Genomic DNA, 25834 nt, shown 5'->3' on the forward strand with positions numbered 1-25834 from the left:
GAGGATGAGAAAGGTGAGGGCCTGAAGCTGAGGAGGCTGCTTGCCTTTAGCATTTAACTAGCTGTCTGTTCAGGTACCATGCCAGAGTCTGGAAGCTACAGATGTGGCCGTGGCCCACCTACCCTTGGGGAGCTGCAGCTAGAGGGGGGGAGATGGGCAGCCTAAAGTTGGAACAACCCGAGAACAACCCAAGTGCTCACCTCAGAGTTCTAGTCTCAGCTCTGCATCTTCTTAACTAGGTGGGCCTTGGTATTGTCATCTATACAGTGGGTTAATAATAACACTGACCCCTGAGTTGTGATAAGTGCTAGGACAGGAACGCTTGGGGAGTCAGGTGCAGAGGACAGAGGAGGGCCTCATGCTGTCTTGGAGGGCTTCCTGGAAGAAGTGCCATCTAAGCTGAGACCTGGAGGAGGATAGAGGTTTACTTGGCAAAATGAGCGGAGAATGGGCTCCCAGTGGAGGTATGGGCTTTTTGGGAACCTGAGGACAGACCCATGTGGCTGGAGTGACCAGCATGAGGGGACCGGAAGGTGGTGACTTGGTTCTGGCCTGGGCCTCTTTTTGGGACTCAAGTGTCCAGCTGAGATGTGAAATTGGTACTGGTGGGGTGGGGCATCCTCACTGCTCCAGTGGCCGAGGGTGGAGAAGAAATCGTATATGGAGGGTGCTGTGGGACATCCACGGGGAGCACTGCGAGGAGGGGTTTCTGGAGGGGAGCTGGAGGAGACTTGCTGCCGAGTGACCTCCCACAGATCTGGACTTGACTTGCTCTGAAACGGCTGAGAGAGCCCCCGGGAGTCAGTGTAACGTCCCGATGGCGGGCTTGGTCCTTCCTGCTGGGCAAAGCCTGTTGTGTTCTGGTTTCACTGACTGAGTCAGTCCATCCACCATCAAGCATTTATTGAGTGCCTGCCATGTGCCAGGCACTGTTCTGGTCACTGGGATAGAGAGGTGAGCCCCAGAGTCCGAGATCCTATACTCATGGAGCTTAATTCCTAGTGGGGAGGGGCAGCAGCCTTAGATGGAATGGTCTGGGAAGGTGCCAGTGCCCAAAGGAAGGGAGGGGCAAGGCCCGTGACGCTCTTGGGGCCTGTGACCAACGAGGGCAGCGGCCCTGAGGCGGGGCCAGTTTGGCATGCTCAGATGGGTGACCTGTGCTTGAGGGAGGGGAGAGCTGAAGGCGTGAGAGTCAGGAGGCGTCAGGAGGCCAGTTCATGTAGGATCTGGTAGCAGCAGAAGGGTTCTGGCTGCTGTTAGGGAAGAGACCATGGGCATCAAAGGAGGATGGAGGGAGCCCTTCCTGATGTCCAGTGACAAGAGACGGGCCTGGCCCTGAATCCCAGCTCTGCTACTAATAGCCTGAGGAAGCCAAGCAGGCGCTTCAACCTCCGTGTGCTTCCACGTCCTCTCCTGTAAAACAGCAAGGGCCACCGTGACAATTCGGTGAGATGGTGCGTGCAGACCATCCCAGCACCTGGCTTGCTGAGCATGTGCTCACCAGGGCGATTCTTAACTACTGTGATGCTTATTAAAGCCACGAGGGCAAACCCAAGGCAGAGAGTGCCTCGCCTTTCATGCTCCCTGAAAATCAAAACTGTCTGCTCTCTGCCCACGGCAGGGCCTGAATGTCATTGCTCATCTGCCTCACATGCTCTCCTGTCACCGCAGCTGGGGGTCAGGGGAGAGGGCAGATGGTGCCCAAGGCCTTTCCATAGCAGGTGGTAGGAGGGCAAGGGCTGTGGGCTTCCTGCTGGTTCTGACAGGCTGCCAAGGCCAAGGTCTTGACACCGGGGGTCAGGACCCTGATGGGTAGGGACAGGGTGCCATGAGGACACTGAAGAGGGGCACCCAGGCCAGAATGGGGGTGCAGGGAAGGCTTCCTGGATTGGGGAGATCCATGCTGAGTTCTCCAGGTTGCTGGTGGTAGCAGGATGAGGGGAGGAGTGGTCCAAACCTCAAATGCATTTTAAGGTGTTTGAGATCCCAGCATAAGAGAGACAAGGGTGGGCGGGAGGGATTGAAAGAAGTCATAGGGAAGAGATGGAGCTGGAGAGGTGGGCAGGGCAGACTGGATTCCCAAAGAATGGACTGAGGGGGCAGGACAGGAGCCAGAGGTCCGACCAGTGAGGGGGCCCTGCAGACCCGTAGGCAGTGAGAGCTGATGGGGCTTGGACACGGAGGTGGCCGTGAGGACAGAGAGATCAACTGGGCAACACTTGACTTGGAGACTGAATAAACTTGGATGGATGCAGAGAGCATTGAAAACCGATGCCCAGGTGTGTGGCTTGGCGACTGGAGGGTGGTGCTGCCTTTACTGAGACCAGGCACCCAGGAGGGAGGGCAGGAGAGGATGAGCCAGGCTTTGGTTGAGTGGGAAGGGCTTGGGAAGCACCCTGGGGAGACTTTCAGTAGGCCTGGAGCCCTGGAGGAAAGTCCAGCCCTGGGTGTGGAGGTGGGCTTCCCTGCAGATAGACGGTGGAGCCTCCTGAGTACAGCCTGGGCAGCAGACAGTGTAGAAGGAGGACAAAAAGAGAGGTGTGTGAGTATGTAGAATACCGTGGGAGCCTGGGGGTGCGGGGCAGTGTCCTAGGTTTCCTTCTGCTGACGGCTTTGGACTGGGGCCTTGACGGATGTCTGGATGTGGGCAGGTGGAGGAGGGAAGTGAAGGGGGTGCCAAACATGGAGATACAGGCAGCTTGTGACCGTGGCCGAGGAAGGCTGGTGGAGGAAAGGCTTCTTGGGAAAGAGACTACAGAAGAGGAAGGTTGGGCTCACTAGTATTGTGAAACATGTTGCATGTCTCTCTAAAGAGTCAGGGCTTTTTCCCATAGATGAGGGAAGCCCAGCATGGTTTTGAGCACAAGAGAGACTCAATCAGAACCATGTTTAATAGAAAGCTCTTTCTGGCGTCACTGCCTAGGCATGTGTCCACGTGACACTGAAGCTTAGTGGACAGAGTGCTGGTGACTGTCCCTGCCCTCTCATATTCCAATCCAGGGAGCCGCAGCCCGGCCATCTTCACGCACTGGGGACATATGAGCTGAACCGGGAAGGCAGCTCTCGGGTTGATGCAGGGCCAGTGGCGGCCCTTCTACTCTTCATCCTGAGCCTGCTCATCCAGGTTGTCACCTGGACAGCTGCCTCAACCCTTCCTCTGGCCTGTGTTTGGGTGCTACATACTCTTGGCCTCCAGACCATCTCTTGGGTCTTCCTCTGAGCAAGCAAGCCACCTTGGTAAGGAGAGGTTGCTCTGTAGGAAGACACTGTTCTCTACTCTGGAAGCCCCCCTTCCATATGCCCTTACTGCCCACTGCCCCACCCAACTGGCCATTGTCCACTTTTTAAAAAGCTTATGACTTAATAATATCTAATACTTGTTGGACTGCATATCATGCACCAGACCCCAAGTGAAACATATTACACGCATCATCTCATCTAGTCCTCTTCAGTCTTAGGAAGTGGGTTCTCCTGTTGCACCCATTTCACAGATGAAAATACTAAGGCTTGGAGAGGTTAAATAACTTGCCCGTGGTCTCACACACAGTCAGAGACTGTACATTTGGGATTTTTAATGCAGGCAGATAGACGACAAGTTGATCCTTTTAACTCATCACCCAGACCATTACCCTCTGAGCAGACCCCAGTCTCTGGGCTCTCCCTGTAGCCCTCTGCCCACCCCCTCTTCCATAAACGGGCTGCACGATTACACCTCCCCTAAGTGCCCTTTTGGAGTTGTGGCCCATCTCAAGGCAGAGGGAAAGCTGGTGGTTTTGACCTAGGTGGGGATTCCAGCCTGGGCACTTACTTGCTGTGTGTGTTCTTGGAATCATCACTTAACACCTTCAAACCTCAGTTTTCTTATCTGCAAAATGGGGACCTCTGGTCCCCAACTCTAAGTTATTCGGAGAAAATGAGATAAGGCTCTTAAGCTCTTAGCATAGTGTCAGGCACAAGGGGAAGGATCCAGGGACTGTGATCATTAGAATCTTATCACGGCCCTGGTTGCCTCTTTGCACAGCGGACTCAGAAGCCACCTGGCCAGGACCGAACAGGTGCCCGTGGCACGTGTGTGGTGGAGCCAGAGGACAGGGAGAATGAATCACTGACCTCCCAAGCCCTGAATTATTAATGTCGTTATTCTCAGACTTGTAAGGAGGGCCCGGGTAGGAGCCCATATATGCAAGGCTCCACGCAGCCTCCGCAGCAAGCGCCTCCCAGGTCCCGAGTTGCCATGGAGTCCGGCAGGCGGCCTGGGGGCGGACGCCCGCGTCGGTGCCCACAGCACCGCCCCAGCTCAGGTCTTCGGTCTGCGGCCTGAGCGCTGGCCGCGCCGGGTTCCGCCTTTGCGCGGGTCCTTGACCGCTCCTCTGGGACCCTAGGGGAGAGGAATAAACTGGAATGGGCGTCCTCTGGAGAGTGGGGTGCGTGTGCAGTGCTTGCTGTAGGGCTTCAGCCCCCGGCCGTTCCAAAGGTCTGGCGCGTAGCGGGGCCAAGGGGGCCTGAAATCCAGTCCCCGCCGCTCGCCCACCCGAGCGCCCTGTGTGCGCCTGCTTCCGGCCGGCTGGCGAGCCACCACCCGGCGTGCGGCCGCCTCAGGGTTGAGGCCCGGAGAGGAGGGGCCCGGCTAGGCGCGGCGGCTCCGGGCGGGAGGACCCGGGGCTCTCCGCTGGGCCGGACGCCGCGCCTTCCTTCCCAGGCGGGCCGGCTGGGCGGGGCGGGGCGGGGCGCGGGGCGCGGGGCGGGCCCTGGAGGAGCACGGGGGAGGAGCCCGAGCTGCGGCGGAGGCCGCGTCAGAGCAGTGCTCCCGCTACCCGGCGGCTCAGACCCGGCCCGAGCGCCCGCCGAGAACACGGACAGGGACCTGCACGGGCACGGGCGCCGCGCCGGAGGCTCCTCTCGCGGGCGGGGGCTGCGCGACCATGGCGGACAAGGAGGCCGGCGGCAGCGACACTGGGCCCCGAGGTGAGCGCAGGGTGCGGGTCCTGCGGCTGCGGCGGGGCGGGCGGAGGAGGAATGAGGCGCGCTCGGCGCCCCGCAGTCCCCTCGCGGGCCGCGGGAAAGTAGGCGTCTCCGCTCCACCTTTCCCTAGCAGGCAGGGCCGGGGTCACAACCGCGGCGGGGCCGGGAGTCCAGGGGGCCATGGGTGGCGCGCTGGTCACGTGCTCCGCTCCCAGCTGGGGTGCGGACACTGCGGCGAGGACCGCAGCCCCCGCCCGGACACCCCACTGTCCCTGCCGCGGGATGTCGCCTCCTGCGGGGGCCCAATGCACGTCTGGGTGAGAACCGTCCCCCATGTCCGTCCCCTGCGTGCTATGCGGGGACGCCCGCGCTGGCTATTTAAACGGCCGGCCTCGGGGTGACCCGGTGTCCCCAGCGGCTCATTTTCGTGACTCAGCGAGGCGGGGGTGGGCACCAGGGGGAGTCAGAGATTTGGACCTGTTCTCTCACCCCGACGAGGCCGGACAGAAGCACCCGGAGTGGCGGCTGTAGCTCCGGGCCGAACTGCATCTCACTCTCCATCCCCGCCCATCCCCGGGGATTCTCTGGGCTGAGGAAGAGGGAAGCGGCGGGGGCTCCTCTATCCCTTCTTGCCCGGGCTTGGAGGGAGGAGACGGCGCCCAGTGCAGAGGACAGACGCTCGCATTTCGCAAATGTGCCAGGGCCGCTTTCTTTGGGAAGCGTGGTTCAGGCTCAGAAAGTGGGGGGAGGGAGGGGAAGGAGCGAGACTGGACCTGGGAGTGGGGGAAAGAGGAGGGACAGCTCTTGGATCCCAGGGCTATAAATCATGGCTTTCGCCAGCAGAGGGGACAGGCTGGCCAGGATTGTGGGTCCCAAGTGGGGAAAGTTGGGCGCACGGAGGGTGCCGCGCATCCCTGACCTGCAGGGCCTTGGCAGTAGCAGCTGCTGGAGGGGAGCGTGGCCCGGGGGCTTCCTCCGGAGCGACAAGGCAAGCCTCCTAGCGAGGACGAAATTAAAATGCCTAGGGCGTAAGGGAAATTCATCCAGGAAAGGAGCGCTCGGCTCTGCGGGGACCCCACCGGAGCTGGGGAAACTGATTCAGGTGGCAGCACAACCACCACGAGAAGTGTACTCACAGTCTTGCTGTCTGTGGCCGCGTCCCCTCGCCCACTGATGAGCTCCGAGTCGCACCTGCCCCCTCCCCAGCCCATTGTTCCTGCGGATCTGGGAGGTGCCTCCCGACACGACACTGCAGTGGTGGGGGAGTGCTGGGGGGAGGGGGAGATCCTGACAAGGCTCATTCCTGGAAGGGACGTGGAGAGTCCAGGCGGGGCCTAAATACAGCATCCCAAATCTGACCCCCTCCCCTGCCCCTCCTCAGCTGGCAAACACGGGCAATGGGCTGGAGGCTGTCTTTGTCTGAACATCACTCAGCAACTGGATTGATTTATCTTTTCCCCACCCTTCTCCTTTAAATTGGAAAAAAAAAAAAAAGTAGGATGATAGGGAGGGACATCAGAACTGCTAAGGACTGCTAAAGCTTAAGTTAGTGAAGCAGTTTCTTGCCTCTCATGCTAGAATAGTGGGTGGCTATATCCAGTGCAAGGTTGGCCATAGGATTTGTCAAATCAGAAGAGTGAGCAGCGACGTGTACCAGCCTCCTCCCCCACTTTGTCTAGAAAAATGGAATTCAGCACCCCTACCCTGCACACACACTCACAGGGGCGCTGTGTAGTTGTCTCTTCTCAGGCTGAGAGAGCTCCCCATCCAGAATGGGGAGACATGCGGGGTGTGCTGGGCCACCTGCCACTGCTGCCTGTATCTATTCTAGAGTGTTTCTTCACTTCCAGTGATCTGTGGTTCAAGGCATGCTGTGACAATTCCAGGCACATGGACTTGGGACACAGAGCAGGCTGTCCCTGGCAGCTCACTGCTTCTCTCGGGCCTCCATCCCTTCATCTATAAAATGAGAGATATTAATAGTATCTCATAGGAGCAGAGCTTGCTCACCCACCACCTAACACGTCTATTTCTAAGGTTTCCTCACTGCATATTCTGTGCTGGGCAATGAACATGCATTATTCTATTTCTTAAAGCCACACAAGAAACCTGGTACCAGCATTCCCCTTTTACTGGGTAGGAAATCTAAACATAGGTTGAATGACCTATCCAAGGTCACATATCTAGTGAGTATTGATTTGGATCTAGGCCATCTGATTCCAGGGCTCCAGCCCTTCACCACCATCCTGTATAGCCCCTGTGGGCCAGTGATTACCATTCTATTAGGGACATAAAAATGATTGCTCTTCAGGGGATTATTTCCAGGATTCTCTCGGTGCCAGAGGCATCAAAGTGTGTTGGGACTTGGAAGCAGTGGGAGCCCCAGGTGGTGGGGTATGCTAGAAGGGATGGCCATAAAGCTATAAAACTTTTCCCAGTAAATCAAGTGGGGGACGTGCCTGTGAAACAAGAATGGCAGGTTGGTAGGCATTGAAGCAGGGGGGTGGGTACCTGATGGTTCATTACTATTCCATTTGCTTTGTATGTGTTTGCAAATTTCGTTAATAGAACATTTAAATTAGTTACTTTATAGAATCAGAAGGTCCACCCTTTAACCCATGGAGCTTTGGACCAAAAAGGCTGAGATGACCCTCAGTCTTGCCCCACCAATACCTGAGTTGGTTGACATGTGGCGCCCTAGAAGGATGAGGGGAACTGGGGGGCTGGGGTGGTTCAGGCTGGACTAGCTCCTGTGGTGACCGAGTCAGGGCTAGGTGTGGGCAGTGGAAACCAGGTCACTTGCTCCAGGGTGGGGGGAAGGGAAGGAGAGGCACAGCAAGCAGGGGTTTTGCCTGGGTTGGGGGTACCTCTGGAAGCAGTGCTTTGGGCTTTGGAGATGGGATTCTTACCATCCTGGCAGGTAATCGTAATAAAAATAAACATTTTAAATTGTGACATTTATTGAAGACTCAGTTTATATTGAAATCTGAGAATACTGAATTATCTCACTCAGCCCTGATCACATTTGTTATTGGATGAATGACTCTAGGAGGGGGCACTTTTACCCCTATTTCACTGAGGAGAAAGCTGCCAGGCCAGCGTGGCACATCTGGAAACGGGCTGAGTGAGGGTTAGGAGGTGGTCTCGCAGCATGTGCTGGGCCCTCTGGGAGTTGTGTTGAGCGTCTGCATGAATGAGTGCATGACTAATAGAGTGCGGCTGCCTCACTTTCCTGTGGCCCCCAAACTCTGGATGGGCGTGGAAGGGTGCTGGTTGCAGCTCCCAAAGGAGCCAAGAAAAAGTCGAAGTGATGCTCTGGGTATCACTAGTTAGGGCTGTGGCCATGGGATCCACTTGCATGTCCACACCTGCCTTGCAGCTCTGTCCCCTGTCACCGTGATGCACGCCTGTGCATGTTTCCCACACCGTCTCCTGCGTTTCCCAGAGCCCTGTCATCTCCTGTGACCCTCATGCAGTTCCTCCTGTTTGGAACATCCTCACTTTCTCTAGCAAACTCCTGCTTATCCTTCAAAACTCAGCTCAGGTATCACTTCTCAGGAAGCCTTCCTGGACTCCTCCATCTGGATGAGATCCTGCCTGTGTGGGGCAAAGCCTTTGGTGCTAACCATGGCTAATCCCAACTAGCGTTCATTCCAGTTTCCTATGGGAATATCCCACTGACTCCCCCAACAGCCCCAGGAGGTTGGTGTTATTATTACCCCATTTTGTTGATGCGGCAGTTGAGGCCTTTGAGAAATTCTGTAACTTTGCCCAGCCAATGAATCTATTCACCCAGCCAATGAATGCTGGAGTTGGGGTATGAATTGGTCATGGAACCTAAAAGATTGTGCTCTTACTCTCAATCCCTTTTCTCCGAACAGGGGCAGGGACTGTGTCTTTCATTTCCATACTCTTAGGGAGGCACATAGTAGGTGCTCAATAAATGTCCTACTGTGTGTTGAGTGAATCTCAGTCAGCAAGCTGTGAGGGAGCATAGCAGTGGGGAATGGCATCCACATCCTGCCCACTCCACAGGGAAGTGGCACTTCTAGAAACGCGGATGCCCAGGAGTGGGCGGAAGCTGGAGGGGGAGGTGGGTGGGGTTCAGTCAATCCCTGAAGAGATGCGACTTTGATTCCAACAAGGCTTTGAGTGACGACTCAATCTTGTGGGGGCGAAGTGCTCTCGTCGCATAAATAGGCCTCTTTGGTGAGGGAGAAAGCTTCTTTATTATCGCTGCGCATAATTAGAATGGCAGGGAGGAACCAGGGGTTTAATGAATAAGCAGCATGTGGCAGGGAGCGATCGCCTCCCACCCGGGTCTGGGCATTGCCAGGAGAGCCGGGTGAGCCAAGGAGACGACCAAGAAGAGCAAGCACCGCTCAGAAACGACCCTCACCCCACCGCAGCGGGCTCTGCAAATCCTTGCTGCGTTACGTTTATTGCAAATGACTCCCAGTCCTGCTTTTGGTCCAGATGTGCACTAGAGGTGCAGAGGGCTGGAGGAGCAAAGTGGCTTTGGAGCCCAAAGACTGCGAGTCAGCTCCACCTAAGCTTTCCTTGCCTGGTCTGTGAAAGGGGTGCATGATGCCTGCTGGGTCTGTTGTGGGAACAGTGGAGAGAACGGATGGGCAAGAAACTGTTTTGAACGCTTTTGAACACCTTTCCCCATCTTTGCAGAGTCCACTGGTGGGAAGCAAGAATGAGGGCAGCGGCCATCCAGGGCTGGTCCTGGAGCAGGTGGTGTCAGGAGCCACACTTTTTGGCCACTGGACATTCCCTGGGGTTAGTTACCACAGTGGTTCTTAATCCTGGCTGCCTGTTAGAAGCACTTGGAGAGTGTTTTAAAATTCCTGGTGCCCAGGCCTCATCCCAGAACTATTATATCAGGACCTCTTTGGGTGAGTGGCCAAGTTTGAGAGTCACTGAGTTTTCACATGTCTGCATTTCAGACTTGGGACCTTAGCACGTGGGAGTGGAGGGGAGGGAGCTGCAGACACGGTCCACTCCCTGGTGCTGGACCGTCTGAGTCACCAGGGAGTTTTAAGCACCAGCCCTGTGTTAAATACTTCACCTGTCTCATCTCATTAAATCTTCATAAGTACTCCATGAAGTGGGTGATTTTACACAAGGGGAAACTGAGGCTGAGCGGAATTAAATGCATTCCTCCACGTGACCTAGCTCTTGGGGATGGTGCTAGAACAGAGCTCAGGGCTGTCAGGAAAGCCTCCTCAGGCACCTCTTATCCTCAGGGAACTGCTTCTCCGTCTGTCTTTAGCTACTTGAGGTTCCCTTCTTTTGTACCGACCACCCAAACTATAATGTATTATTTTAAAAATTGATCTACTGTTTTTCTTTAATGCACTTATTTTAAGAGTCTTATTTATATCACTTCCATAAATAGAAAACCTGTATCATTTCCACAAACAGAAGGTAACCATAGCCCAAATGCATGGAACCCACATGGAGTTAGTACACTTTAGGCAGATCCTGCTGCCTGCAGAAGGTTTTGTGCTGAGGCTGCGCTCTGGGTACAGAGGGAGACTAGAGAGTTTTAGAGGAGGTCAAGGACATGGGAGCATCAGACTCTTTCATGGAAACAGGCTCAAGAGGGGCTTGAACAGGAAGGGAAAAGCTTTAGGAATCACCTGGGGGGAGGTCATTAAAATTCTCATTCCCAGATTTTCTGGAATTAGACCCACCAGGGAAATGGGGCCTGGGGATATATTTGCAAAGCCCATCAATGAGTCTTATAATTGGGCGAGAATTAGTGTGAAATGTGACTGCCTGGTCCCTGGCGCACCGGGGGAATGGGACCCTCCCTCTGGGGATCCCTGCACTAGAGTGTGCCGCTCTGGGTTGGCCAGGTGGGGAAGAGAGAATGTTCCAATGGGATTTTACAAGGGCAGTCAGCTTGGATTCCAATCCTAGCTTCACTACTTATCAGCAATGGGATTCTGGGCAATTTACTTACTCCCCCCCACCTCAGTTTCCTCATCTGTAAAGTGGGAATAACCTTAGTACCCATCCCAGAGTGGATTTTATTTACTCCCATAACCCCTGCTAAGTGCTGAGTACACTTCCTGGCTCATGGTGAATACTTGCTGTTGTCCACTATTATTGTTTATTATTATGAATCCTGTGAATGGAGATAAGGCAGTTATCAGAGGCTGCATTTCGTCCGGGAGGCTCAGAGGAAAGAAGGGCTGGACGAGATCCCACTGCTGGGAAGGGGCAGACACGGCCTGAGCCTTAGGCCCCACGGCTTCGTGTCCAGCAGGCCCAGGTCTTTATTTTATTTATTTATTTATTTAACACCTTTATTGGAGTATAATTGCTTTACGATGGTGTGTTAGTTTCTGCTGTATAACAAAGTGAATCAGCTATACATATACATATATCCCCATATCTCCTCCCTCTTGCGTATCCCTCCCACCCTCCCTATCCCACCCCTCTAGGTGGACACAAAGCACCAAGCTGATCTCCCTGTGCTATGCAGCTGCTTCCCACTAGCTATCTATTTTACATTTGGTAGTGTGTATATGTCCATGCCACTCTCTCACTTCATCCCAGCTTACCCTTCCCCCTCCCTGTGTCCTCAAGTCCACTCTGTATGTCTGCATCTTTATTCCTGTCCTGCCCATAGGTTCTTCAAAACCATTTTTTTTTTTTTTTAGATTCCATATATATATGTGTTAGCATACGGTATTTGTTTTTCTCTTTCTGACTTACTTCATTCTGTATGACAGTCTCTAGGTCCATCCCCCTCACTACAAATAACTCAATTTCGTTTCTTTTTATGGCTGAGTAATATTCCATTGTATATATGTGCCACATCTTCTTTATCCATTCATCTGTTGATGGACACTTAGGTTGCTTCCATGTCCTGGCTATTGTAAATAGAGCTGCAATGAACATTTTGGTACATGACTCTTTTTGAATTACGGTTTTCTCAGGGTATATGCCCAGTAGTGGGATTGCTGGGTCGTATGGTAGTTCTATTTTTAGTTTTTTAAGGAACCTCCATACTGTTCTCCATAGTGGCTGTATCAATTTACATTCCCACCAACAGTGCAGGAAGGTTCCCTTTTCTCCACACCCTCTCCAGGATTTATTGTTTGTAGATTTTTTGATGATGGCCATTCTGACTGGTGTGAGGTGATACCTCATTGTAGTTTTGATTTGCATTTCTCTAATAATTAGTGATGTTGAGCATTCTTTCATGTGTTTGTTGGCAATCTATATATCTTCTTTGGAGAAATGTCTATTTAGGTCTCTTCTGCCCATTTTTGGACTGGGTTGTTTGTTTTTTTGATATTGAGCCGCATGAGCTGCTGGTATATTTTGGAGATTAATCCTCTGTCAGTTGCTTCATTTGCAAATATTTTCTCCCATTCTGAGGGTTGTCTTTTCGTCTTCTTTATGGTTTCCTTTGCTGTGCAAAAGCTTTTAAGTTTCATTAGGTTCCATTTGTTTATTTTTGTTTTTATTTCCATTTCTCTAGGAGGTGGGTCAAAAAGGATCTTGCTGTGATTTATGTCATGGAGTGTTCTGCCTATGTTTTCCTCTAAGAGTTTGATAGTGTCTGGCCTTACATTTAGGTCTTTAATCCATTTTGAGTTTATTTTTGTGTATGGTGTTAGGGAGTGTTCTAATTTCATTCTTTTACATGTAGCTGTCCAGTTTTCCCAGCACCACTTATTGAAGAGGCTGTCTCCACTGTATATTCTTGCCTCCTTTATCAAAGATAAGGTGACCATATGTGCGTGAGTTTATCTCTGGGCTTTCTATCCTGTTCCATTGATCTATATTTCTGTTTTTGTGCCAGTACCATACTGTCTTGATTACTGTAGCTTTGTAGTATAGTCTGAAGTCAAGGAACCTGATTCCTCCAGCTCCGTTTTTCTTTCTCAGGATTGCTTTGGCTATTCGGGGTCTTTTGTATGTCCATACAAATTGTGAAATTTTTTGTTCTAATTTTGTGAAAAATGCCATTGGTAGTTTGATAGGGATTGGATTGAATCTGTAGATTGCTTTGGGTAGTACAGTCATTTTCACAATGTTGATTCTTCCCATCCAAGAACATGGTATATCTCTCCATCTGTTTGTATCATCTTTAATTTCTTTCATCAGTGTCTTATAGTTTTCTGCATACAGGTCTTTGTCTCCTTAGGTAGGTTTATTCCTAGGTATTTTAGTCTTTTTGTTGCAGTGGTAGATGGGAGTGTTTTCTTAATTTCTCTTTCAGATTTTTCATCACTAGTGTATAGGAATGCAAGGGATTTCTGTGCATTGATTTTGTATCCTGCTACTTTTCCAAATTCATTGATTAGCTCTAGTAGTTTTCTGGTAGCATCTTTAGGATTCTCTATGTATAGTATCATGTCATCTGCAAACAGTGACAGTTTTACTTCTTCCTTTTCGATTTGGATTCCTCTTATTTCTTTTTCTTCTCTGATTGCTGTGGCTAAAACTTCCAAAACTATGTTGAATAATAGTGGTGAGAGTGGGCAACCTTGTCTTGTTCAGGCCCAGGTCTTTAGAGGAGAGCTGGTGTCTCAGGATGCTGACCCTGCTTGGCTTTCAGTTAGCCCTTTGCCAAGGCTCTGAGCTCCACGATGGGTTTCTGACTGGGGCACCAGTGGGGTTCAAGGTCTCTTTGCATACCTGGGCTCTATCCAGGGCTGCCCAACCTCTGCCCTGAATGGGCTCCCAGACCACCATCGGAATGACTCGGCCCGCCGTGATGACGCCCCAGATCTGGAGCTTTGCAGATTCTGCTCTGAGCTCTGCCAGGACCACCCTCCCTTTCCAGCCTTGACCGTGACCTGGCAGCTGTAGATGTCAGGAGGGGCCGACAGCTGCTCCACCACACCCCTTCTGGGGAACTGTGACCTGCAGCGTGTGCACCTCGATTTTAGTCCCCTTATCTTTAGGGTGGCCGTGTGTCTGGGTTTGCCAGGACAGTTCTGCTCTATGCCTCTTGTCCCAGTGAAAGCGTTAATAGTGACTCTGTTCACTTTCTGAGTATCTCAGTTTGGAAGATAAATTATGTGGTCGTGCTACTTATCTCTGTCCTCTTCTCAGCCATCTGGGCCTCAAGTGGGATGAAGGAGGCAGGAGGGTGTGTGGTTAAACTCGAGCTTTTGCTTCTGACGCTTCTAGGTTCAGATGTGTTTAACATCTGGGTGAAACATTGCTGTGCCTCAATTTCTTCTGCTGTAAACAAGGATGAATAATAATCCTGCTCCACTGGGGTGTTGTGACTATTAAGTGAGAGACAGTATGTCCAGGGCTGGGCATGAGGCTGGTACCTAGAGGGGGCTCAGTAAATGGCTGTAATTGATTATTATCATTGTTGGTTTGATTTGGGAGATGTAATGGTTAAATGTGGGGTCTGGAGCCAGACTGCCTGGGCTCAGCTGTGGGCTTTGTCGTTTGCCTGTCCTGTGGCCCCAGCGAGTTACTTAACCTCTTAGAGGCTCAGTTTTCTCATCTGTAAAATACGGATTGTGATAGTCTTCTTCATATGGTTTTTGTGAGGATTAAATGAGTTTATACAAGAAAAGCACTTAGAACAGAGCCGAGCACAAAGTAGACACTAAATTAATGTTAGCTATTATTATTAGCTGTTTTTGTTATTACAGATAAAAGTTCCAAGTTACGTTCTTGTAGTCAGGAGGAATTATCCAGTGTATTAGTTTCCTACTGCTGTTGTAAAAATGATCACAAACTCAGTGGCATAAAACAACACAAATGTATTATCTTATAGTTTGGAGGTTGGAAGTAATTCCAAACTGGGTCTCATCGGTCTAAAGTCAAGGTGCTGGCAGAGCTGTGTTCCTTCTGGAGGCTCTAGGGGAGAACCCGCCTCCTCGCATTTTCCTGCTTCTAGAGGTCACTTGCATTCCTTGGCTCGCGGCCCCTTCTTCCATCTTCAAAGTGCATCGCTCCAATCTCTGCTTCCATTGTCACATCTTCCCCCTGACTGTGCCCCTCCTACCTCCTCTTATAAGGACCCTTGTATAAGGATCTCTTATTAGGCCCACCCAGATAATCCAGGATAATCTCCCTCTTTCAAGATCCTTAATTTAATCACATCTGCAAAATCCTTTTTTCATACATTCACGGGTTCCAGGGATTAGAACACAGGCACATTTGGGGTGGGCGGCGCGTTTTTCAGCCTACCACAGTCAGAAAGATTCAGGTGCATTGGTTAGGGAGTCTTCAGCCTCCCCCGGGAGCAGTGTGAATGTTGGGAACTGTTCTCCTCTGTGTTTTACATCTGTCGGGTTCCTCTTGAACCTGCTGCATGCTGCCTTCCTAGAGTTTGGGTTGTTGGTCAGCCCTTGGCTTTGAATCAATCCTGGTAGGGTCTTTGGAGACACTGCCACTTTGGGGGCTGGATTAGATCCTTCTTAGGGGCCTATGGAATCATTGAGACCTGAATCAAAGGTTTATTGGCTCCCAAGTGGGGGAAACTATTAAATTAATAAAGAATTAGTGAAATATCTACAAAATATCACATTATATCTGCTTTTGCTATGTAAGAAACTATCCCAGGATTTAATGGTTTAAAACAATAGCCATTGTATTTGCTCCTGATTCTGTTGGCAGGTCTCTGCTGGGTAGGTCTTTTACTGGCTTTGCCTAGGGTAACTAATGTGACTGCAGCCATCTGATGACTCAGCTGGGCTGGAGAGTCCAGATAGCCTCACTCATGGGCCTGGCGGGTGGTGCTGGCTGGCAGCTGGGTTCTTTCTCCATGTGGTCTTTCATCCTCAAGGAGGCTAGCTCGGGCTCCTGCACGTGGTGGTCTCAGGGCAGCAGGAGGAGGAGGGGCGAGGCTGCAAGGCCTTGAGACCTTCCTGAGAAGTCATTCTAGTCCTCAAAGCAATTCACCAGGCCAGCCAGAGGCAAGGGGTGGAGAAACAGACTCCACCTCTTAATGGGAGGTGCTGCAAAAAATTTGCAGCTATTTTTAATCTAACAAGAGTCAGCTTGACTCACATGTTACGAGTACAAACCTTAAAAACTTGTCGTACGTTTTCAAACAACTTGTAGGTTGGATTTCCTTACTTTTTAAGACGTTCTGTGAGTGCATGCCAATTGTCCAGAAATCAGCCCTTTGTAAATCAGATGTTACTCACAGTTGAATTTTCTTCAAAGCCACTTCCCGTTATCTTACACCTGAAATTATTTGTTTGTTACAACACGCGTTTCTATGATTGATAAATGGGGCAATGATGTGGGTATACGTGGAAGTTGTGTTGGCTCATTGGCAAATTTTCCCTGTGTGCTTATGTTTTGGTAGATCAGGATGGGCTTTCTCATGATTAAAGATCAATAAGAATTAAGAAGAAAATGGAAAATGTGTAGATTCACCTTCCCTTAGTGCCAGTTGTGGCCATTTTTTATCTTTCCATCCCCTTAAGCTGTATGGGAAAGCTCAGAGGGCAGATGAAGGAGCTGGAAGGCATTGCCCCTGTAAGAAAGCAGTGGTGCAGGTGACATTCTGGATGGGGCTTTTCATTTTGATGAGATCGGTCTCTGTAAGAAGTGAGTGCCCCTGAGGTCCTTCATCTCAAAGGAGGAACAGGAGCCAATGACTTATTCACTGTGTGGTCTTGGGTCCAGGGCCCAGTGGCCGCTGGACCAGGATAGCACTCGAGCCATTACTGGTTTTGGAAAGGTTCAGGTGCAGGGTTCTGTAGGTGTTGACTGATATGCACCAACCCTATTTTCCCCATGAATCCTGTTATGTTTAATAGGATTTTGCTGAATGTGAAGATTTTCAGGGAAATACCTGTATGTACAGCCCTCACCTAGGAACCATCTCCTGCAAATGACTTATTCGGGTTACTAGCACCATAACTACCTGTAGGGGACAGTTTTTTTCTTAATAGCAATAGATAACTAGTGCAGTCCTATTTTCCGTTCTTTTATGAATTGAATAAAATAGCAGATAATAGGTTTAATAAGACAGTTTTAATGTCTGTCCTTGGCAAAATAAAAACTTTATGACATTTTATTAGGCCCACATAGAGGGGATTTTATTGCTTGGTACATTGAGGCATCATGGAATCAGAATTAGTGGAGATCTGGGGACAGAGTTGCTGTGCAGATTTGAGTCTTTATCAGCCATCAGCTGATAAAGGTGTGACTTTGATGATCAGAGTGAGAAATGGTTAAAGCTGGAAGGTACAATTGGGCTTTCAGCATCTATGAGCCAACCTCTTCATTTTCCTGATAAAGAAACAGAATCCTAGAAAGTGGCAGTCACCTGAAGAGCACACAGTGACCTAGTGGCAGAGTAGGGTCATGCTGTCCCTCAAGGCAAGCGAAGACTCTGCTTGTCTGGGTTGGGATACTGAGGATGGGGGAGGCTGAGGATAGGGACACTGGGGTGGCAGCACCCGGCTTGGGCCCTGGAGAGGACTTGGAAGAAAGGGGATTATCTAGTCTGAAGGGGAATGGTGAGCAGTCGTGCCAAAGACCCAGCAAAGACCTGATACTGCTGGGCTTGCTGGGTCCTTCCAGACCTGTCTCAGGACAGGCTGCTGGGGGTGTGTGTGTGCGTGTGTGTGTGTACGTGTGCGCGCATAAGTATGTGTGTGCATGCAGGTATGGAGCGATAGGGAGAGGGAGCAACAGAGGTGGAGGAAAGGGAAGGAAAGAGACAGAGACAGACAGAGGAAGAGAGAGACAGAGACTGTGGAAGCTTCTGATAGGTCTTCCCTTGGGGTTCGTATGGTTCATTCAAACTTGAACCCACAAAGACTTGGCTAGTTGTGGGCATTGATTTTTTCCCCAACGCTGCATTCCTTGGGCCTTCCCTGAACATTCACCGGTGAGATCCCAAAGTGCTACATGCCGGGGGCAGAGCCTGAGGTTCTCAGGAAGGAAGATGAGCCCACGGGATGGGATTTATCCGGGCGCAGTAGCAAAGTCAGAGTTCACTTTGTCCTACTTATTTTTTGATCTAAACCTTGTGTGTTGAATGAATAGTTATATGGAAAAAACAGACATCCTCAGTGAGCTATATTATATATATATAATATATAGTGTATACATTGCAATATATCTATAGTTATATAGTTACATGTATTATGAAATGGACATGTATTCCTGTAGAGTAAGGCCTTAAGATAGAATAAAGCATGCTGAAGAATGAAGCTGGGATCCTGTTAACATTGCCCCTCAAAAATCTTAGTGGCGGGGGGAGCGGGGGAGGGCGGGGCCACTTGTTACTGAAATACTAGCAGTGAGGTTGAAATAAGTGGCAAACACAAACGGAAGCCAAAAATACAATGACCGTGGCAGAGGGGTGGCCCTGCTCAGCCTGTGACTCATTAAGAAATAGTCAGGGATTTTGTGTCCCAAGATAGGGGCCCCTTCCACCTCCTTCTGCCAGCAAAGCGCCTCCCTCCCCACACTTCTTCCCGTGCTCACAACTGGTTTTGCCACACCCTCAGAGAAGAATTTGTCAATTGGTTTCCATCTGTGAATATGCTTACAATTCAAGGTGACCCTCTCTTGCCTCCCCCGACCCCCAGCTGGACCTTCAGGGCCCAGAGCCCATGGGGGGCCCCTGTGGTCGTCCCATACACACTGCCAGCTCCAGGCTTGTTCCCAGATTTGGCGACCGAACAGCAGGACTCCAACCAGGAGGTGAATGAGTAAAGCTGAGGGCAGTGCTGGTTGGAAGGGCTGGAGCCCAGCGGTGGAGCCAGGACCTAGGAGCTCAGGGTGAGGCCTGCGACCCAAGCAGAAAGCGCCCCGCCCCGCAGGGTGGCAAGATTTCTGTCTCAGCACCAAGGATGGCCCACTTCAGGCAGGGGACAGCTGGGGACATTTGGAGGGTTGAGTGTTGGAGCCAGAGCGACACCCACTAAGTAGAGCTCCTCTCCTGGGCCTGGAGGAGGCCGAGAGGTCAAGGCAGTTCGAGAGCTCCTTCCAGGTGGGTCCCTGAGCTGAGCGCTCAGCTCTGGAGGGCAGTGTGGCATGGTGGGACCAGCTCAAGTCCCAGGTGCGAGTCTCAGCTCTGCAGCGTGCTCCTTGTGAGGTCTTGGGCAGGACTGAAAGCCTTCCCGAGCTTCTGTCTCCTCATCTCTAGGATGCAGCTGAGAGGTACAGCCTCCTGCATAGGGTCGCTCGCTGGGGAGATTTGCCAGACAGAGTGTGGCCCCCAGAGTGCGGGAGCCGGGTGATCGCCGGGAGCTGGTGGAGGCTGGGGGTCCTGGTGCGGGAAGCGGAGGAGCAGGCAGGGACCTCGGGCAGGAGCAGTACCGCGGCTGAGCAGTAGCGGCGAGGCTGCAGGAGGTGCTGGGTGAAGGCCAGCTTCACACCCTGCTCACCCCACCCTGCCCAGCCATCTCCTCTGTCCTCGCCGTGTCCTGGGCAGGGACTGGGTAAAAACCAAGGTAACGCTGGTTCTATGACAAGAGCGCTGCATGTTCATCACGGAAAGTATAATCCAAAGGAAGAAAGGAGGAAACAGCCAGGGCCACACCCCTCAGAGCAGCCCCTGCTGACCACTCAGTGTCCAGCCTTCCAGACTTGCCAGGCCAGGTGAGACAGAGCCGGTAGATGCGCTTTCATAAAACCCAGTGCCGTGGGGAAGGGGGTGTCATCCTCCTTTTATAGACAAGGACACAGAGGCTCGAAAGGTGATGGCTCTTGGTTAAGGCCCCATGGGGAGAGAGTGGGTAGGCGGCCTGATGGCTTCCGAGTTTGGATTTTTGTGTTCTTCAAAAATCCTCGTCCTGGATAATTTCTGTGACGCTCCCTCACATGCTTTGCCCCCAGCCACAAGAAAGCCACGCCACAAGACCCCTTGGCTCCCTTACACCACCAGCCATCCAGGGAGCAGGATGGGCTGGGCATTGCCCAGGTGCAGGGCTCTGCGCGGGCACGAGAGGCGGGGGGACTTGAAAAGTAACCGAGCTGTCTCCTCCTAGAGCCCACGGCGGGTGCTGCCTGAGGTGCCTGGGCTCCCAGCTGTGGATGGCTCAGCAGAGCTCTGCTTGAACCTGGACACACGTGGCCTGGGCCCCAGCTATCAAGGTGCGGTCAGGGGCCCTCAGATGGGCATCTGGCAAAACGGCAAATTTGCCTGGAAGCCCCAGACCTTCTTTTTGGAGGTGCCTTAGTGGTGGGAGCAGCAGGGATCGCAGGAACGGGGCCTCTGGTCCCCGCTGGAGTGTGCGTTCCCAGCAGGCAGGAGGCCTCGTTACAGCTGCCTCATGGGCTCCCTTTAGGAGCGGTCAGGTCCCTTCTCACCGGAGCAGCTTTGTGTCCTTCTGTCAGTTTCCCCGCAGGTGCCCGTGCCCTGCAGAGAGCAGAGCGGGGTTCTGAGGGGTGAGGCTGCGGCTTGCTGGCAGGCCTGCTGGAGCAGGTGGGGTGGGGTGCAGTGGGGTGCGCAAGGTGGCTGGCTGGAGGCCTGTGGACAAAGGTTTGCTCATCCATTTGAACTCATTGCCTATAATTAAAATGGATGAGAGATTTCACCTAAAAATCTGGATTTCCGATTCCTCTCTTGGGTGGAGCCGAAGCATGGTCACCCCTCTGGACAGGGCAGGGGGTCTCCGGTGTGCAGCCTCCATCACCCCTGCTGTCCCTACCTTGAGTTTTCTTTTCTCATCCCACTCATACCACTGTTTTTCTCAGAACCGAGTTGGAGGAAAGTTCTAGTACTCACATGGCAATAACAATGGGGCATCAAAGGGCCTCTCCTGTAGCAGGGGTCTTTGGTGACTTGGGGAGCAGGCAGAGCTTGGATTCAAGCTGGCTTTGCCTCCTGCCAGCTGCAGGCGAGGTTTTCTCTCTCCTCACGCCTCTGTTTCCAGAAAGCAGTTGATGATTCAGGGTAGGTATGAGGATTAAGTGAGATGGTGCCTGCGACGCCATGCCCAGGACGTTACATCTACAGCCCAGGTTATAGGTGCCCTTCTTGTTTGCTCTTTATGGTTGTAATTGGTATAATTCACATACAGTAAAGCATACAAATGTTAAGTGTCTAGCTCGTGGATTTTACATATGTAAAATCCATATACTCAGGTGTGGTGGGCCCAATAACGGCCCTTCAAGATGTCCGTGTCCTACTCTCCTGGAACATTCACATATGTTACCTTGCATGGTCAAAGGGACTTTGTAGAAGTGATTGCATTAAGGGATTTGAGATGGAGAGATTGTCCTGGATTATCGGGGTGGGCTCAGTGTAACCCCAAGGGTCCTTATAAGGGCAGAGGGACAATGGGAGGCAGGAAGGCCAGAGTCAGAGATTCGGAGGGGCTCTGCTGCTGGCCTTGAAGATGGGGGGAGGGGACACAAGCCAAGGAGTGCAGGTGTCCCCTAGAAGCTGGAAAAGGCAAGGAAGTGGATTTTCCCCTGGAGCCTCCAGAAGGAACCCAGCCCGGTCGACACCTTGATTTTTAGCCTGGTGAGACCCGTGTCAGACTTCTGACTTCCAGAACTGTCTGGTTTTAAGTCACTGAGTTTGTGATAATTTATTACAGCAGCAATAGGATGCTGATATGCTGTGTAACACCACACTAGGCAAGATACAGGACATTTTCATCACTCCAGAAAGTTCCCTTGTGCCCCATCCTGGTCTCTATCTACCCACCCTGTGAGGTAACCATTGTTCTGATACCTTTCACCTGAGATGTTCTTGAACTTCACATGAATGGAACCTTAGAGCATCTGCTCTTTCATGACCAGGGTCCTGTATTCAACATAGTGCTTTTGAGGTTTATTCATGTTGTTGGGTGTAGAGGATTTTGCTCCCTTTTTATTGCTGAGTAGTATTTCATTGTATGGCCATATCATACTTTGTTCATCTGTTCTCCTGTGGATGGATGTTTGGATTGTTTCCAGTTTTTGGCGATTATGAAAAAGACTGCTATGAACATTCTGGAACAGGTCTTTTTGGGGGCACGTACATATTTCTCTTGGGTAGAATCCTGCTGGTGGAGTTGCTGAGTCACAGGGTGGGGATGCTCAGCTCAAGCAGAAATGCTAGGGCTGTGAAGCACGAGCACGGGTCAGCCTGGCTGGCCTTGGGCACCAGAGGCTGATGGTCACCCTTCTTGCCCGCAGTGGTTTCTGGGGTGCACACGTGGTGGTAGGGGGCCTCCTCTGGTCCAGGGCACGGGATTAAGTGGCCCTCCGATGGAAATGTAGGCGGAAAACCTCAGTCAGCAGGTGTGTGCTCTGGGCCTCAGAACGGTGGGTGGGCCTGTGCTTCCTGAGTACCTGCTCTGCACCCAGTTCGGGGCTGTCATTTTCTCATAGGCCTTCCCTTGCGGTCTCCACGCAGCCTTGTGAAGGGGAGCAGTCGTTAGCCCAGGTTGCAGCTGCGGAGACTGAGGCCCAGGACAGAGTCCTGCCTGTGGCAGAGCTGGTGCAGGTGGAACCAGGTGTCCTCCTCCAGCCCAGCTAACTCTGTGTCCTTGGCCCCGTCCCCCACTCCTGGAAGAGTAGTTCAAGGCTGTGCCTGGTGGGAGGGCAGCCACAAGGGTCAGATCCTCCCACGGGAAGGTTAGTGGGGCCTTTTCTCCCTGCAGACCGGTGCACGAGAGGGCCTGGGGGATGGCAGATGGCTTCCCAGATGGCAGAGAACACAGCCCAGCTGGTGCAGGGGGTTGTCTGGGGGCAGTCACGATGGGGCGGCAGTGGTGCGGGCGCTAATGAAGCTGTCTGATTGGTTAAAGGGTTAGATCTGATATGAAGAGCAGAGGAGAGCCACAGCAGGTGCTTGAGGCTGGGAGTAACCTGATGAAATTGGTGGCTGTGATGTGATGTGATGTGAGCCGGGGGCAGCCGGGAGGGAGGGTGCAAGGCCTCTGGGAAGCTCTCCACAGGGCTCTGTCTTTGCTCGTGCTCTTCCCCCTGCCTAGGGTTCCCTCCCCATCTAGTTCACTCAGCAAACTTGCCCTTCAAAAGGCCAAACAGCATCACCCTGGGGCTGCCCACCTCACCTCAGTCCCCCATGGCACTCACCATGGTGTCTAATAAAGAGTTCATGGGCAAGATAGAATTTTCCGGTGTTCTTAATTACAATATTTAAATTAAAGTCACTTGCTCTGTATTGGCCTGAGAACTCATAGTCGGGTTCTCATAAATCAAATACCCATGTGATGCATATCCACTAGACAAGACTAATGGAGCCCAGTGGGGATGGGGCAGAGGAGGGTGTGGGCAGGCACACGGGGGGCGGGGGATGGGACCCTCGTCCGCTCCGCTGACGGACTTCCCAGGAAATGCTGAAGTGATGCCCTGTGGCCCCTGCCTGCTTCCCTGCTACACATTTAGCTTCCGGAAGTCTTCTTGTTCACTAACGCAGACTGTCCCCAGAGTTGTGTCCAAACCTTTGGGACCTTCCCAGACTAGGTGTGTGGAAAGAGAGAGGGGCAGGGATACGAGGATGGGAGTGCGGGCCCGTGTGGATGTCCCTGTGATCAGCTGCCACTTTCCCAGCCTGAGGCATTCCCGTGGGCCCCTCCTGGAGGTCACTGCCCTGTGCTCAGACATTCCTGGCTCAGCGGGTGGGGCTGTGCCTGGGGGTGGCAGGCTGGTCACTCTGCATCTGGAGCGTTCTGCTCTGAAGGGGAGAGGGCCCCTGACTAATTGAGTTCCAGACGGAGCTGTTAAAGAGAACCATGAGGCCCGAAGCCCTCGTGTGCACTGTTAGACTTAGTGCAGCGGGCAGGCCTGGGTGCCAGGAGGGACAGGCCCGCGGCGCAGCAGCAATGGAAAGCCGGAGGAACACCGCCCTGGGCTTATGGAGGCCCAGACGGCTTCCTAAGCCCGAGGTTGGGCAACTGGCCATCCACAGGTAGCGGCTAGGGTGCAAAGTCCCATTCCTTGGACCTCGGTTCTTGCTTATCTGGGCCCTGCAGGGGCTGGAACCAGGGGGTCCTGGGAGGTCACGTGGCCTGCATACTCAGGCACGAATATCATGCGTGCACCAGGGGGTGTGGGCACCCGTGATGGGTCTGAATTGTTTGGCATCTGGGGCCGTCTGTGTGGCCTCCTTGTGGGCCCTAAACATAATATGTATTTTATTTCCTGAGGTTCATATGGTTTTGAGGCTTGCCTTCCCCACCTCGGCTCAGGAGAAGATTTGGAAGGACTCGCGTTTGCATTTCTGCGCGGTAGGGATGGGAGATATGGGGATTAGCAGGAGTTTGCGGTTTGTTTGCTCTTTCCCTGCTGTCGTGATTCACCCCAAGGGTTGGGTTTGGTTTTGTTTTCATTGTAGTTGACTTGCTTGAAGTTCAGATTAAAAAACGGATCAGAGTTTGGTGGTCAGCCTCTGCTCGCTCTGGGACAGGAGCTGGGTCTGGTGTATCGGTGGGGAGGCTCTGCGGGCCTCATCACAGCTGCTTGGCCTTAGGTGGGCCAGGGGGTGCTCTGGGGGACCCTCTGGGTCCTGGTGGCTTAGGGTTTTCCCCCTGCCCCGTGGAGTAGCCTGAGGAAGTAAGCACCGTTCTCAGGAAAGCACCTTAACATGGTCTTTATATTCTTTTGGCAAAGGCTTTGAGCAAATTCGGTCCTGGGGGAATTGTCCACTAGTTTTCTTTGTTTTTATCTCCTGTTACTGCTTGGAAGTTAGATATTCTATGTCAACTCCTTTCAAGAGTAGTTACTCTTGAAATTTTGCCATGTATACTTAACTTAGCAAAGTCTAAAGTTAATCAATATCTTAACCCAGTTTACTAATTCCATTTTTGTAAGAAGGTCAATCCATCAGTGAAGGTTTTGTATAAAAAGAGCAAGAACTAGGGAGTTTAAACTTAGTCTTAAAAGTCTCTGAAAGGACTTTCTTTCCTTCCAGCTGACATGAAGCCTTCGCCCAGCGTGTGGGGAATGGTCTGTGTACAGGTGCCAGGCTGCCTGTGCTGGAGGGCATTTGGTCGCCCCCTTGGAAGCCCCCCTTCAGGCTGCCGTGGATGGGCCCTGCTTCACCTCCCCAGGGGCTCTTTTGAGCCCCTTGTGGCATTTCTCTTCTCTTTTCCTTTGTATTTTGGGAGCAGGAATTTCTCAGGCAGGTTCCTGAGCACCTCCCGGCCTAGGACCCAGGCTCAGGCAGTGGGCACTTGCAAATAGTTAACAGAAGAATGTTTTAATGCTGATGCAGTTTGCCCTCCTGCTAAGATGAGGCCGTGACTCCTGCTGAGGGCTAGTGTGGCTGCAGGTTATCGGGCACCTTCTCCTGACATTTATTCCAGAATCCCTTGAAACTACTTATCCGGGGAGAAGCACCGACAAGCCCCCTGTCTGTAGCTCGCTGTCAGGATGCCTGGCCCTTGGGAGTCTCCTGACCCTTTAGCTCTGGCCAGCCGGCTTCAGAGCATCTAGGGGAAAAGTGGAGACACAGCTGGTGACCTGGGGCACTGACGCCGCTCTGTGCCCACGTTCTTGTGTTGCTAAAGAGCAGGGTGTCTGGGGACAGGCCAGTGCCAGCTTTGCCCCCGGCCTAGCTGTAGTCGGCAGCCATCCTGGGAGAATTGCTGAACCCTGCTTGGCAGAGAGGTTGGCTTGTGTTCAGTGAGGGAGCGGTGGCCAGGGTGGATGGGAGCCACCGATGGTCACCCCAGGGAGGAGGGCTGTGCCCCTGAGGGCAGGTGGGCTAGGGGACAGTTGTCCTTACAATGTGGTTTCCTGCAGCTCTTAGATTTTTTTTTTCTTGAGATATAATTCACATATCATAAAACCCACCATTTTAAAGTCTACAATTCAGTGGATTTTAAAATATTCACGAGGTTGTGCAACCATCCCCACTATCAAATTCCAGAGCATTTTCATCACCCCCAAAAGAAACTCATATCCATTAGCAGTCCCCCCCTATCCCCCCTCCCTCCAGAGA

General features: G+C 52.2%; 1 protein-coding gene across 4 annotated transcripts in view; it reads left to right on the forward strand.

Moving 5' to 3' along the window:
* The window catches only part of HSPA12A (heat shock protein family A (Hsp70) member 12A), a 162105-nt gene that overhangs the window by 89433 nt on the left and 46838 nt on the right, over positions 1-25834 (forward strand). The window contains exons 1-2 of one of the 4 annotated variants that reach the window (XM_082423407.1): positions 4775-4965; positions 18599-18711. The exons of 1 other annotated variant lie outside the window; for it this stretch is intronic. Coding sequence is in view for 1 of the 3 variants with exons in the window: in XM_082423406.1 (XP_082279532.1) it covers positions 4923-4965 (43 nt within the window). In the remaining 2 variants the exon portion in view is untranslated. Of the gene's footprint in view, positions 1-4774; positions 4977-18598; positions 18712-25834 lie in introns of those variants that run through there. 2 more of the 4 variants (XM_082423406.1, XM_082423408.1) reach the window with 2 other exon arrangements.

Source organism: Balaenoptera physalus, assembly GCF_965194825.1.
Source record: "Balaenoptera physalus genome assembly, chromosome: 14".
NCBI classification, from domain to species: domain Eukaryota; kingdom Metazoa; phylum Chordata; class Mammalia; order Artiodactyla; family Balaenopteridae; genus Balaenoptera; species Balaenoptera physalus.